This window comes from Salvelinus namaycush, chromosome 27, assembly GCF_016432855.1.
Source record: "Salvelinus namaycush isolate Seneca chromosome 27, SaNama_1.0, whole genome shotgun sequence".
In the NCBI taxonomy this organism is placed as follows: domain Eukaryota; kingdom Metazoa; phylum Chordata; class Actinopteri; order Salmoniformes; family Salmonidae; genus Salvelinus; species Salvelinus namaycush.
This window is the reverse complement of record NC_052333.1, coordinates 22073475-22090030: the sequence shown is the minus strand read 5'-3', so window position 1 is coordinate 22090030 and position 16556 is coordinate 22073475. Positions and strand designations below refer to the sequence as shown.

General features: G+C 44.7%; 1 protein-coding gene across 1 annotated transcript in view; it reads right to left on the bottom strand.

Annotated features, from left to right (window-relative positions):
* Positions 1-16556, bottom strand: part of trappc9 (trafficking protein particle complex 9) — a 293236-nt gene that overhangs the window by 90443 nt on the left and 186237 nt on the right. The window contains exon 21 of the mRNA XM_038966127.1: positions 2327-2480. Within this exon, the coding sequence (XP_038822055.1) occupies positions 2327-2480 (154 nt within the window). The remainder of the gene's footprint in view (positions 1-2326; positions 2481-16556) is intronic.

Below are 16556 nucleotides of genomic sequence, written 5' to 3'. Positions count from 1 at the left end.
TTGAGAGAACAAAAGAGTACATTAAGGTTGCAACCGTTGAACCTTTGCTTGGTGACATCTTAAGGCTGTATGTTGTAGCGCTGACTAGGAAGCTGATGCTGCTAACGCAGAAAACTCAGACAAAGAGAGCTGTCATGAAGACAATAGGTTGATAATATGTTATGATAAAGACAACCTGCTCCTCTGGTCCACCACACAGCTGACAACTTGAATAATAACTGGAATAATACTGTGCTGCTGTAACACCACACAGCGTTAAAATGACTGAACAGACAAAGTAACACCACAGGTAGAATGACTGGAACAGCAAAGTAACACCAAAGTTAGAATGACTAGAACAGACAAAATACCACCACAGTTAGAATGACTGGAACAGACAAAGTAACACCACAGTTAGAATGACTAGAACAGACAAAGTAACACCACAGTTAGGATGACTAGAACATACAAAGTAACACCACAGTTAGAATGACTGGATTAGACAAAGTAACACCACAGTTTGAATGACTGGATTAGACAAAGTAACACCACAGTTTGAATGACTAGAACATACAAAGTAACACCACAGTTAGAATGACTGGATTAGACAAAGTAACACCACAGTTTGAATGACTGGAACATACAAAGTAACATCACAGTTAGAATGACTAGAACAGACCAAGTAACACCACAGAATGACTGGAACAGAAAGTAACACCACAGTTAGAATGACTGGAACAGACAAAGTAACACCACAGTTAGAATGACTGGAACAGACAAAGTAACACCACAGTTAGGATGACTAGAACAGACAAAGTAACACCACAGTTAGAATACAAAGTAACACCACAGTTAGAATACAAAGTAACACCACAGTTAGAATACAAAGTAACACCACAGTTAGAATGACTAGAACAGACAAAGTAACACCACAGTTAGAAAGACTGGAACATACAAAGTAACACCACAGTTAGAATGACTAGAACAGACAAAGTAACACCACAGTTAGAAAGAGACTGGAACATACAAAGTAACACCACAGTTAGAATGACTGGAACAGAAACTCCCTAGCATGGCAGAATTAGAATATGGAGTGAGGAGAGATGATGTGTAGCTGCCTGTCCCACAGGCTCCTACAGGGCATGGTGCTGAAAGCTGCAGATGTGGCACACAGACACTGTGACATTGAACTAGGCTGGAGGAAACTACAACTCCGTTCTGACATCCATCCATCCACCCAACTGTCTCCAGGCCTGGCGTCACCGTGACGTGCCTGTGTCCTTGCCGTGTGGATGTGTGGACGAGTACAGAGACGGGGGCTGGGGACAGGAATGGTTGGGTAGTGAATGGGAGATATTCTATTAAGGCTAGGCCAAGTTGCATGGTCTGGAAAGCAGCGAGTTAAGGTGTTTCTGAACACCTCCTAAATCAGAACTAGGATATAAACAATGCATGTTATTATGAATAAATGCCAAGCCAAGGGTGGCCCAGATAATATTATGTGATTGCAACCCTTCTGGTCACAGTCTTAGCTTTCTATACCTATAAACTCATTTCTTTCTGCAAAAGTTTTTCCAACATAATTTCAGATAACCAAAAAATGATTAAGTCCGTTGAACAAGTGCTTGGTTGGAGATGGTGTCCTGTCTTTTTGTGAGGAGGAAGCCTACGGTTTGAACTGCACAGTAAATAGACCTGCATTATCCTGTCCGGGAGAAGGTTTTAATATCCCTCCTAATATGATGGACCAGCCTCAATAACAATCACACAACCCAGTTCAGAGCAGAGCTGATTTCTGTCATGAACAGCTCTCTGACCTACCCTCTGAGAAACAACGACATTAGCTAGTAACATCAAATACTGCCGTCCCTCCTGTCCGCGCACACACATGCACTCTGCTGCCAAACTGCTCGCAGATCAAACAAATGCATACAATCACAGGAGTGTTCATGCATTACTAAAATGGAACATACAGTATGAAGGCAAGTTCAACAGCACAAGGACTCCGATGAATTATTAATTGTACATTTCCTCCCTGTAACAACTTGACAGGCCATTCTAAACAACACTGAGTCTGTGTATTGGTAACAGCCCCCTCATTACCTAAGAGGTTCTGATGGAGCGCCCTGCCTGCATATTGACTAGGCATGTGTCTCAAATCGCACCTTATTCCCTATATAGTGCACTACCTTTTCTTCAGGGCCCAGCGCTGCACGCACATTTTGCCATACGTTCTTCCATCTGTCAGTGCAGTAGAACAGGCACACACCCTAGCCAGGGGACCTCCAGATGTAGCATTCAGATGCCTTCTAATAGGGTTCTGTATACATCCAACAACAAAGGATATTATGTTCCAGGTGATGCCCAGGGTGCTGTTGATCATAGAGGCCTGGGCGTGAAGCCTCTCCTCCTCCAGCAGTTTGGGGTTGGTGTAGCGCACGGCCTCCTGGTCTGGCTGGGGCAAAGTGTCAAAGTCAAACTTATCCACCTGGATCGCCATCCTAGAGGTGAGGGAGAGAGGAGAGGAGAGAAAAGGTTAGACACACAGGAGACAGAGAGTTGAGTATTACTGAGCCATCCTACAGGGGCAGAGGAGGAGAGAGCAAAGGTTGGACATTCAGGAGACAGACCCCCAACGGCACTGCCCCGCTCAGAGAAAAAGCAGTAGCACTTGATTCAACAACGTCATAAGTACTACTAAAGTGTTTTTGTTTGCAAATAACTGGTCTCACTTCTCACTTTGTGCTATAAAGTATTTCAGCAGGCAGTCACACACTATCAAGAAGAATAGTAACGTCTAAACTTTAACCTCTCTGGGATATGCGGGGCGGTAGGGTCCCACCTCGCCAACAGCCAGTGAAATTGCAGGGCGCCAAATTCAAAACAACAGAAATCCCATAATTAAAATTCCTCAAACATACAAGTATTTTACACCATTTTAAAGATACACTTGTTGTTTCAAAAAGGCTTTACGACGAAAGCACACCAAACGATTATGTTTGGTCAGCACCTAGTCACAGAAAAACACAGCCATTTTTCCAGCCAAAGAGAGGAGACACAAAAAGCAGAAATAGAGATAACATTAATTACTAACCTTTGATGATCTTCATCAAATGACACTCATAGGACTTCATGTTATACAATACATGTACGTTTTGTTTGATAAAGTTCATATTTATATCCAAAAACCTCTGTTTACATTGGCGCGTTATGTTCAGTAGTTCCAAAACATCCAGTGATTTTGCAGAGAGCCACATCAATTTACAGAAATACTCATAATAAACATTGCTAAAAGATACAAGTGTCATGCATGGAATTTTAGATCCACTTCTCCTTAATGCAACCGCTGTGTCAGATTTCAAAAAAACTTTACGGAAAAAGCACACCATGCAATAATATGAGTACGGCGCTCAGACACAAAAACAAGCCATACAGATACCCGCCATGTTGTGGAGTCAACAGAAGTCAGAAATAGCATTATACATATTCACTTACCTTTGATGATCTTCATCAGAATGCACTCCAGGGAATCCCAGTTCCACAATAAATGTTTGTTTTGTTCAATAAAGTCCATCATTTATGTCCAAATACCTCCTTTATGTTCACGCGTTCAGTACACAATCCAAACTCATGACGCGCGGGCAAGTCCAGGCGAAAGTTCAGACGAAAAGTCATATTACAGTTCGTAGAAACATGTCAAACGAAGTATAGAATCAATCTTTAGGATGTTTTTATCATAAATCTTCAATAATGTTTCAACCGGAGAATTCCTTTGTCTGTAGAAATGCAATGGAACGCAGCTAACTCTCACGGGAGCGCACGAGACTGAGCTCGTGGCACTCTGCCAGACCCCTGACTCAAACAGCACTCATCCCCCCCTCCTTCACAGTTGAAGCACCAAACAAGGTTTTAAAGACTGTTGACATCTAGTGGAAGCCTTAGGAAGTGCAACATGACCCCATAGACACTGTATATTCGATAGGCAATGACTTGAAAAACTACAAACCTCAGATTTCCCACTTCCTGGTTGGATTTTTTCTCAGGTTTTTGCCTGCCATATGAGTTCTGTTATACTCACATACATCATTCAAACAGTTTTAGAAACTTCAGTGTGTTTTCTATCCAAATCTACTAATTATATGCATATACTAGCTTTTAGCACTGAGTAGCAGGCAGTTTACTCTGGGCACCTTTTTATCCAAGCTACTCAATACTGCCCCCCAGTCCCAAAGAAGTTGACCAGGACATATTGGTCAGATGATCAGATCAAATCATTTGATCAGGGAAGTTCCTTGTTTTTGGTTTGGGTTTACTGACATTTTAAAAGCAGAGATCAAAAGTAAACAGTCTCCCTCTGAAAACATGAACATGTTGAGATATAAAGAAAACACTTATCTCCCCCACTAGCTTTAAGCACCAGCTGTCAGAGCAGCTCACAGATTACTGCACCTGTACATAGCCCATCTATAATTTAGCCCAAACAACTACCTCTCCCCCTACTGTATTTATTTATTTTGCTCCTTTGCACCCCATTATTTCTATATTTACTTTGCACATTCTTCCACTGCAAATCTACCATTCCAGTGTTTTACTTGCTATATTGTATTTACTGTATATACTTATTTTTTTTACTGTATTATTGACTGTATGTTTGTTTTACTCCATGTGTAACTCTGTGTTGTTGTATGTGTCGAACTGCTTTGCTTTATCTTGGCCAGGTCGCAGTTGTAAATGAGAACTTGTTCTCAACTTGCCTACCTGGTTAAATAAAGGTGAAATAAAGAAAGAAAGAAAGAAACTAAACTTTTGGAGATACGCTGACAGTGGAGGAAGAAGGAAAGTGAAGGAAGCTTAGCCACAGGCAACATTATATTTCAGTTCACCATTTAAAATATAGCATTAAAACAAATCAAGATGGGTAAGTGTGTGGATCTATTAATTCATTTCCATATGAATATAAAGGTGATCAATGGGGAACAGACCACAGAAGAACTCCAGTGCATTCGTAAATATCCAGTGCATTCGGAAAGAATTGAGACCCCTTGACTTTTTCCACATTTTGTTACGTTACAGCCTTAACTCTAAAATTGATTAAATCGTGTTTTTCCCTCATCAATATGCAAACAATACCCCATAATGACAAAGCAATAACAGGTTTAGACATTTTTGCAAATTAATTAAAAATGATTGAAAAAAAAGGAAATATCACATTTACAGTCGGAAGTTTACATACACTTAAGTTGGAGTCATTAAAACTCGTTTTTCAACCACCACAAACCTCTTGATAACAAACTATTGTTTTGGCACGTCGGTTAGGACATCTACTTTGTGCATGACACAAGTCATTTTTCCAACAATTGTTTACAGACAGATTATTTCACTTCTAATTCATTGTATCACAATTCCAGTGGGTCAGAAGTTTACATACACTAAGTTGACTGTGCCTTTAAACAGCTTGGAAAATTCCAGAAAATTATGTCATGGCTTAAGAAGCTTCTGATAGGCTAATTGACATAATTTGAGTCAATTGGAGGTGTACCTGTGGATGTATTTCAAGGCCTACCTTCAAACTCAGTGCCTCTTTGCTTGACATCATGGGAAAATCCCAAAAAATAATTGTAGACCTCCACAGGCCTGGTTCATCCTTGGGAGCAATTTCCAAACACCTGAAGGTACCACGTTCATCTGTACAAACAATAGTACGCAAGTATAAACACCATGACGTAGCCGTCATACCGCTCAGGAAGGAGACGCGTTCTGTCTCCTAGAGATTAACGTACTTTGGTGCAAAAAGTGCAAATCAATCCCAGAACAGCAGCAAAGGACCTTGTGAAGATGCTGGAGGAAACCGGTACAAAAGTATCTATATCCACAGCAAAACAAGTCCTATATCGACATAACCTGAAAGGCCGCTCAGCAAGGAAGAAGCCACTGCTCCAAAACCGCCATAAAAAAAGCCAGACTACAGTTTGCAACTGCACATGGGGACAAAGATCGTACTTTTTGGAGAAATGTCCTTTGGTCTGAAGAAACAAAAATAGAACTGTTTGGCCATAATGACCATTGTTATGTTTGGAGGAAAAGGGGGGAGGCTTGCAAGCCGAAGAACACCATCCCAACCGTGAAGCACAGGGGTGGCAGCATCATGTTGTCGGGGTGCTTTGCTGCAGGAGGGACTGGTGTACTTCACAAATTAGATGGCATCATGAGGCAGAAAATGATGTGGATATATTGAAGCAACATCTCAAGACGTCAGTCAGGAAGTTAAAGCTTGGTCACAAATGGGGCTTCCAAATGGACAATGACCCAAAGCATACATTCAAAGTTGTGGAAAAATGGCTTAAGGACAACAAAGTCAAGGTATTGGAGTGGCCATCACGAAGCCCTGACCTCAATCCTATAGAAAATGTGTGGGCAGAACTGAAAAAGCATGTGTGCGAGCAAGGAGGCCCACAAACCTGATTCAGTTACACCAGCTCTGTCAGGAGGAATGGGCCAAAATTCACCCAACCTATTGTGGGAAGCTTGTGGAAGGCTACCCAAAATGTTTGACCCAAGTTAAACAATTTAAAGGCAATGTTACCAAATACTAATTGAGTGTATGTAAACTTCTGACCCACTGGGAATGTGATGAAAGAGACAAAAGCTGAAATAAATAATTCCCTCTACTATTATTCTGACATTTCACATTCTTAAAATAAAGTAGTGATCCTAACTGACCTAAGACAGGGCATTTTTACTTGGATTAAATGTCAGGAATTGTGAAAAACTGAGTATAAATATATTTGGCTAAGGTGTCTGTAAACTTCCCACTTCAACTGTATGTCCACATTTCATCAGTGAACGGAACACTGGTGTGCTCTTCTCTGATGCCATCCATCCATCCTGATCCTGCAACTGTTCTGTTCTCAGTGGCCTGGCAGGAGTCCAGTCTACCAACCAGCCCAGACCACTGATAAATTATGTATCTAGTTAGACCAAACACCCTGAGGCTCCCAGCTTCCCGCTCCACGGTGTGTGTATGTATGTCGGTGTGTGTGTGTTCAGGTTCATTTACTAACAGGAGGCAGAGAGAGTTCATGGCCTGAGGTTAAAGCAACAGAGACACTTTCAGGATTCAGTTCTGTATGCCTCTCAAAAAGCAAACTACTTACTATTTACTGGGGGCAACATTCATGCCTTAAAAGTATCAAATTGGATGCAGCCTGTACAGTCTAGTACATTGATACTGCACCGTGCGGGTCGAGAAGGAAGGCAGTGGATGAAGACAACCGGAGAGAGGGAGAGAGGGAGAGGTGAACATTTCTGCTCCCGGGGCCTGCATGGTGTTAAGCGATAGAGAGCGGGAAGAAGGGAGGGAGAGAGGAAGAAAAAAGAAGAGAGAAGACGAGGTGAAAGTGTCTGCTCGCAGGCCCTGCATGGTGTTAAGCGATGCAAAAGGCATCAGATTCACACTCTGTTTCTGCTGTGTTAACCAATAGCCAACTCCCATGCAGTCTGCCGTCTTAGCCAATAGCCACTTCCTCTGCTGGCCTGCTATAGCCAATAAGAGCCCACGGAAGGAGACGACACAACCTGCCCTGCACTGGGTTGGCCACCTGTGGACCTCACAGAGGAGGTATTCAAGGCTAGCCTGTTCCCAGATCTCTTTCTGCTGTCGTACATGATCCTATCCACTCAAACAGATCAGTCACACTCTGGAGCAGTCGGGAAGTCAAATCCTCTCCTCTGCACGCATACTGGTGTCTATCTACCATTCCACTAACTCTGTGAAGTAACTGTTAAAATAATGCTTTATACCTGATTATCTCTCTAGCAGAATCAGATGTCATCTGTCTTGGTTCTTTGTTTTATTTCATTCATTCATCTATCACTTAAACTGCATTATAACATCGTCGATTTTAAATCAATATTTTAAACCAATATAAAACCTACGAGCATGTTATTTCTGGCCTGTGTGTAGTTAATGGCGATGGATGTGGTAGTAAATGAACAGGCCGTGACCGAGACATTGATTTCCCCAGCAAGGTGAAAGTGATGACGGTGTCGTGAGGACAACAGTCAAATCACAAAGACATTTAGAGAAACAGCTGCAGGGCCCAGGTTTTTTTATCACCGCCCAAATCTTTATGAGAATTTATAACTAGTGACTGTCTGTCTCCTTCACTTCCTCTCTCTCTGTTTCTTTCCTTCTCTTGTCAGGCTCTTAGATATTCTCTCTCTCTCTCTCTGTCTCATACTGTCTCATACTGTCATTTTGAACAATTTCAAGTGCACCTATAGGCCTACCGCTGGCAAATCAGATAGCTCAGATCACCTGTGTCTGCAGCCTCCACCAGCCCACAACAAAGTTGATAGTCGACTACTGCAGCTAGCGACTGGAACGAGCTGCAACAAACACTCAAACTGGACAGTTTCATCTCCATCTCTTCATTCAAAGACTCAATCACAGACACTCTTACTGACAGTTGTGGCTGCTTTGCGTGATTGCCCTTTGTGCCGTTGTCTGTAAACAATAATGTTGGTACCATGTTGTTATGTTGTGTTGCTGCCTTGCTATGTTGTTGTCTTAGGTCTCTCTATGTAGTGTTGTCTGTCTTGTTGTGTTTTGTCCTATATTTATGTTATATATATATTTTTTTAAATTATAATAATCCCAGCCCCCTGTCCCCGCAGGAGGTCTTTTGCCTTTTGGTAGGCTGTCATTGTAAATAAGAATTTGTTCTTAACTGACTTGCCTAATTAAATAAAGGTTAAATAATAAATCAATAAAAAATCTCTGTTTATTAAGGAAAAGGGTGTCTATTTCCATTTTCTCTGCTTGGTACCACAACACTGGGTCGATATATTGATGTGTGTGTTCATCTGTGGATCTCAGCTAAGAGATACTCAGCTCACTGGTCCCAGAGGAGCTGTATCTATACGTACAGAGAACACCATGCAGTTCACACAGTCACAACCAACAGACCTCTCTGTGTGTGTGTGTGTGTGTGTGTGTGTGTGTGTGTGTGTGTGTGTGTGTGTGTGTGTGTGTGTGTGTGTGTGAGAGAGAAAGAGAGATTCTTTTATAGGGCCCTATAAAATCTGCGTTGCGGAAAACAGACGGAATCCAGACTTTAAAACGGAATTCAACAATATTCAAAAATATATTGAACTTAACAGGAAATCAACTAAATGTATTGAACTTATTAGAAAATGCATTAATTTACCCAAGTTAATCATAAGACATCAACAAAATGCATCAGTGATTTGTGTTTTCCTGCAACTTTCTGAAATGCCACAGGAATGGCCGGCGCGTGTGGTGTACGTGTAGTCTACTCTGCGTAGCCGTTAACGATAACGCTAATTATGACCGCCTGTCGGTACATGGAAAGGCTTTCCGACAAACCTTCTCAATTAAATGTCAACTACAAAGTAGCCTATGCCTACCTAGCAGAATGATATCATGACTATTTGCATCAATCCAGTGGCCACTTGTTTTGCAATCACATGAGAGCTACAGAAACACCGCTAACCAAACAATGGTCTCTGGCTGGTACCCAGCTGAATACACCCAAAATTATACATTCTTACATTTGTCCCAGACCTCAAAAGTGGTTTCCTGAAGTGTTTTAAGCATTGATATGGACTTAGAACATCAAATGTTTTTCTATTAAAAAAAAAGTGTGGAAGTGAAAACTTGATAAAAATAACTATGGGGGGGACTGAGAAAACAAAACAGAATCACTAGTGTGAGTGTGTCTGCAAGAGTCTGTGTGGTCTCTGAAAACACACACACCGTCCTCCAAATGATCAATCACCACACACACACATTAGAAACATTGTGTGTATCAAGCAGTGAGCATCCAGAAGCCAGAGGTGGAAAGGTGAGAAAGGGAACGCTACTGTAGTTTAATTAGGATGTGAGTCAGCAGCTTTGATGTGTAATACTCTACTGCATTCTAGTCTTCAGACAACAGCTTTATTACCTAAGATGGTACTTCTTAAATCCTATACACTACCTGAACAGGAATTCAAAAGTGTACCTAATGACAGGGACACATGTCAGTCTTTAAGCAATGTGTGGATGACCATCTCTTTGTATTGCTTGGTTTATATGAATGCCTGGAGTGTGCACACACCCACACACACCCACACACACCCACACACCAAACCCATCAGAGGAAGGGAGGGAGGAAGAGCAATGCAATTATCATTTCACAGGCCTCCGTTACAAAGGACAGCAGAAATTAATTACCAATTAAGAGCTCGGAGCAGACAAACGAGAAGCTTCTGCTTTAAATGCAACACACGCACGTACAGTAGGCAGGCACACACACAGTCCACCGGAGGCTGCTGAGGGGAGGACGGCTCATAATAGTGGCTGGAACGGAGCGAATTGAATGGCATCAAACACATGGAAACCATTAGTGTTGCTGGGTTTATGTCCCTGACTGAAGTCCCATCTTCAAACCAGCACTGCTTTCATTTCTTCAGTCACATTGAGCCACCAAATGCCTTGTTCCAACAACACAAATAGTCTATGGGATTGTTCTTTTGTGCATAAACAGAATATGTACTGCAATTAGACTACTAACAATTCTGTACATTTCCCAAATTAGGTCACGTCTCAAACAGGTGCAAAGACAGAAGCCTATACACCTCATGTCTAACAGTGGGATAGAGCCTGCTGCATAGCCCTGCTGCTGGACAGGGAAGGGTTAACAACAATCTAATTTCTTCTAAACCACTGCCGCTCTTCTCTTATGAATTGATTGTGGCGTCTTGCAGGGTTTAAACATAATCTAGTCTATTACTGAGGTCTGAGAGGGCAGGGAGGACTAGGGGCCGCCATCAAGGGTCTCCAGACCTAATCCCCATCCAAGATCACCCTCCCTTCACCCCCTCTTCCTCTCTCCACCTCCAGACCACATCACCCTCCCTCTACCTCCAGACCACATCACCCTCTCTCCACCTCCAGACCACATCACCCTCTCTCCACCTCCAGACCACTTCACCCTCTCTCCACCTCCAGACCACTTCACCCTCTCTCCACCTCCAGACCACTTCACCCTCCCTCTACCTCCAGACCACATCACCCTCCCCCTCCCGCTACCTCCAGACCACATCACCCTCCCCCTCCCGCTACCTCCAGACCACATCACCTCCCTCTACCTCCAGACCACATCACCCTCCCTCTACCTCCAGACCGCATCACCCTCCATTCACCCTCCCTCTACCTCCAGACCGCATCACCCTCCCTCTACCTCCAGACCGCATCACCCTCCCTCTACCTCCAGACCGCATCACCCTCCCTCTACCTCCAGACCGCATCACCCTCCCTCTACCTCCAGACCACATCACCCTCCCTCTACCTCCAGACCACATCACCCTCCCTCTACCTCCAGACCACATCACCCTCCCTCTACCTCCAGACCACATCACCCTCCCTCTACCTCCAGACCACATCACCCTCCCTCTACCTCCAGACCACATCACCCTCCCTCTACCTCCAGACCACATCACCCTCCCTCTACCTCCAGACCACATCACCCTCCCTCTACCTCCAGACCACATCACCCTCCCTCTACCTCCAGACCACATCACCCTCCCTCTACCTCCAGACCACATCACCCTCTCTCCACCTCCAGACCACATCACCCTCTCTCCACCTCCAGACCACATCACCCTCCCTCCACCTCCAGACCACATCACCCTCCCTCCACCTCCAGACCACATCACCCTCCCTCCACCTCCAGACCATATCACCCTCCATTCACCCCCTCTACCTCCAGACCGCATCACCCTCCCTCTACCTCCAGACCACATCACCCTCCCTCTACCTCCAGACCATATCACCCTCAGACCATATTACCCTCCCTCCACCTCCAGACCATATTACCCTCCATTCACCCCCTCTACCTCCAGACCATATCACCCTCCTCTACCTCCAGACCATATCACCCTCCATTCACCCCCCTCTACCTCCAGACCATATCACCCTCCATTTACCTCCAGACCATATCACCCTCCATTCACCACCATCTACCTCCAGACCATATCACCCTCCATTCACCCCCCTCTACCTCCAGACCATATCACCCTCCATTCACCCCCCTCTACCTCCAGACCATATCACCCTCCATTCTCCCCCCTCTACCTCCAGACCATATCACCCTCCATTCTCCCCCATCTACCTCCAGACCATATCACCCTCCATTCACCCCCCTCTACCTCCAGACCATATCACCCTCCATTCTCCCCCCTCTACCTCCAGACCATATTACCCTCCATTCACCCCCCTCTACCTCCAGACCATATCACCCTCCATTCACCCCCCTCTACCTCCAGACCATATCACCCTCCATTCACCCCCCTCCACCTCCAGACCATATCACCCTCCATTCACGCTCCTCTTCCTCCCTCCACCTCCAGACCATATCACCCTCCCTTCACCCTTCTCTACCTTTCAGAGCATGAATCTGTTCATGCATGTCACCTGGGAGAGAGACCACATGAAACCATGTATATTTTATTCATACAGTAAGATAGTTAACATTTGAAAGGGTTTAAGCGTCCTGCTGCCTCCATTCAATGTGAACATCACGCTGCAATACTCATTGCATACGGGGAATGGGGAAATGTGAACACGGTTACCACTTTAAAAGCAATGGCTTTGCTGTAACTGGGCTAGGGAACGATGTATGTAGTGACACAGGTAGCTAGTTTGTGTGTGCAGGCATAAATACAAATGTATATTTATATAGTATAAATACAAGCACAGTTCGAATCCCCGAGCAGACAAGGTGAAGAATCTGTCCATGAGCAAGGCACTTAACCCTAATTGTTCCAGTGTCACCGTTGATCGTGGCTGAGCCTGGCCGTGACCTCACTCTTCGACGGTGTCTCAGGGGGAGTTGGTATGTACAAAAAACACATTACCATTTCACACATGCGTATACATCATTATTATTTTAACACACACATATGGGTGGCCTGTAGCGCTCTCTAACAGCCAGACCTACTTTACGGGGGTAATAAGATGGTCCTGATGGAGATAGTTCTCTGTGGAATGACCTCTGTGTTTAAATGATGCCTGGGACCAACAGCACACGATAACTACATTAGATTGTGAGGGAGTCCATTTCAGCCCTGCTCTGCTGTGAATCATCTGATTGCTGTAAGTGTCGGTTCGTCTGAATATGTCGGGCTTGGCGAAAAACTAACACACACGGAGGAAGGGAGAGAGGGGCACACACACACACACACACACAGTCACACACACACAGTAGCGTTGCGTCACGGGGGTGGGTAAGAAGAAAAGAGACTGACAACTACAATTACCCTTTTCACTCACAGATGTATATCATAATCTGATCATGCAATTATGTCTTCTGGTTAGACCTACAAATGTTACCAATTATAATTATACACACATCCATCTTTTCCTTTGATTATTCAACCAGCAGAGCAGAACACTTCATCTTAACCTGCACAGGAATCCATTAGAGAGAGAGAGAGCCAGAGAGAAAGAGGACAGGAATGGGGGACAAAAGAGAGCGAGAAGCAGCGAGAAAAGATAAGTGTTTGTATCAAAGTGTTTCTGCTGCCGCTTTAACAGTCAGTGACTGCACTGGGGTGAGGCTGAGAGGAAAATAGAAAAATCAGCAATGTGTGCGCGACAGAGTGTGTGTGTGTGTGCGCGCGCGACAGAGTGTGTGTGTGTGACAGTGTGTGTGTGTGTGTGTGTGCGACAGTGTGTGTGTGTGCGACAGTGTGTGTGTGTGTGCGACAGTGTGTGTGTGTGCGACAGTGTGTGTGTGTGTGCGACAGTGTGTGTGTGTGCGACAGTGTGTGTGTGTGTGCGACAGTGTGTGTATGTGCGCGACTGAGCCCAGGGTTCTATTTTTAGCTCACATGCTTGAGCTCATGTGCTGACAGTGAGGCGGGGGTGCGGAGGCGGGGGTGCGGAGGCGGGCGAGAGCAAGACGCTATTTTTAGACTGCATGCGGCTGACTCCCCGTAACCCCTGGTTACCAGCAGCCTCAGGGCCGACTCCATCAATATCGGCCCTGCTGTATCGCGTGCACGTGCACACGCACACACACACCTCTATCAGATGGTCAGCTGTAGAAACAGATCTATACAAACAATTACAAATTGGATATACAGCATGGACATGGCTCAGTGCAGGAATCTGTGAATGAATTAATCAACATGCTATCTACATTCAGTCAATGCAGAGTTTGCAGACAGGGACATTATAGAGCGCGGGGTTTCTCTCTATGTAGACAAACAAAGCTTTGAGAACACACTGTTGGATGTTGAAATGATACGCTTCATTATTATCTAGTAGGTTGGTATATCTAATGATAAAACATCAGTTTGGGTTTCAACTAGATGAGATTATAGCTGTGAATGAATTGGATTAGAGGTAGATCAAGAGGAAAACACAAGATGTTGCCTGGCCTGAGGGTTTCAACTGTTTACAAGTTTCAGAAGACAAAGCAAATATAATACTATGCTTCTGAATGTGTTTTGATATTACAGCACTATATATTTCTCAACTTACTTACATTTTGATGCTATCACACACCACACACACAAATAGCACACACACACACACACACACACACACACACACACACACACACACACACACACACACACACACACACACACACACACACACACACACACACACACACACACACACACACACACACACACACACACACACACACACACAGGTGAGCAGGGATCTTGATGGTCCCACACCTAAATCCACTCCTTGTCCCCATGGGGGCGAGTTCGGGAGGGTGGGAGCCTCTATAAAATACCATTACTTTTCCATAATGAATGTGTCCCCAGAAGGACCCATTTTTCAAAAGGAAGGAAGGAGAGGGGAAAAACATGTTTAGGAAAAATATTTATCCTCACAGCAAATTCACACAGCATCAACGAGGCGTTTTTTCCCCCTGGATGTGAAGTGAATCTTGCGCAGTAGGAAGTGAACCTCAGAACATTCAGGTCTCATCTCTGTCGCAGAGGAAGCGCCAAAACCCTGCACGCATGCACACACAAACCACGGCCCCCATCTCCTCAGCAGACAGATATTACAGAGCATCGTAAGGAAATGGTCGAATAATACTCTCTGCCTTCTTGTAAGACACACAGGAAAGTGGATAAGTGGTCACCATGGAAACCATCTTTGTGTGACATACACGTGTTCGTGCCGATAGGCATGTGTAAACAGAAAGAGGTCTGACTGAGTCTGTGTGAGTAAAGTGAGAAACGCTGCAGTCACCACTTGCTGGGGTGCCAGAGGTGGTCTCTTTCTCGCTCTCTCTAAGCTACGTCACACATGCGGACACCCCCTGACCAAAGCCCTCTAGGAGACACAGCTGAAGAGGGGAGAGGTTGCCTGAGAGGGGTGTGTCGACCAGAAGCCGCCACTGGATCAACTGGATGATCCAGGACACATCCAGGACACATCCAGGACACATCCCACGTGTCTGACTATAGTCACAGTACACAGATGCTGGCAAAACTATCACTTCTTTAATAAAAAAAGGCCAAAACATAGGCTGATAATAATACATTTGCAAACTAGTCTAGTGTCTTTTAAACAACCTCACCAGCCAGTAGCTGGGGAAAGATTCATTTCAGATTGCTGTGTATTGGGCTGTTGTTTCAAAGTTCTCTATCACCCATGTCTGTAAACAGGCTGAGCGGCTCAAAATGGGCCACCACCACCACAGAGCTGGAAGACCAAAACCCCAGCAGAGACCTGTGATTCCAACAGAGGCTTCCGGTCACGCAGGAAATACCAGCAGCTTGCAGCATGAACGGAGCAAAGAAACTTCAAGGATATTACGTGGACTACGATAAGGCTGGGTTGAAAAGGAAGGCTTCATCACCACACGAGGGGACGCTCCAGTCAAGGATGTTCACCCTGAGCTTTCGTTCACACAGAACAGACAGAGATATAAAAAGAGGACATCCCTCAGGGATTCTCTCTGTCTGGCAGTCAGAGCTTAAACTGATACACTTCAGGCACTTAAAACGGCACATGCACAAAAATACACTCGCGCATACACACAAGGAAGTCAATGTGGAGAACAACAGCCATGGCTGTTGGCTCTGGTCCATTTGTCTTCGAGTTTCCTAGGGCTTAGGGAACACATTTCTCATAGTAGTTTGTTTGGAAGCTGACAGATATACATCCAGTGATCAGTTTATTAGGTACACCACCTTGTTCACGAAAATGGTTTGCACCTACAGACAGTGAGTCCCCACGGCCACGGTGGCTTGCTGTATAAAGCAGGCAGACAGGCATCGAGGCATTCAGTTCCTGTTTGATTGAATGTTAGAATGGGCAAAACAAGTGATCTAAGCGACATTGAGCATGGTATGATCGTTGGTGCCAGGCGCGCTGGTTCCAGTATCTCAGAAATGACCGGCCTCCTGGGCTTTTCAAGCACGCCAGTGTCTAGGGTTTACTGAGAATGGTGCAACAAACAAAAACATCCAGTCAGCGGCAGTCCTGTGGGAGCAAACAGCACGTTGATGAGAGAGATCAACGCAGTATAACAGTG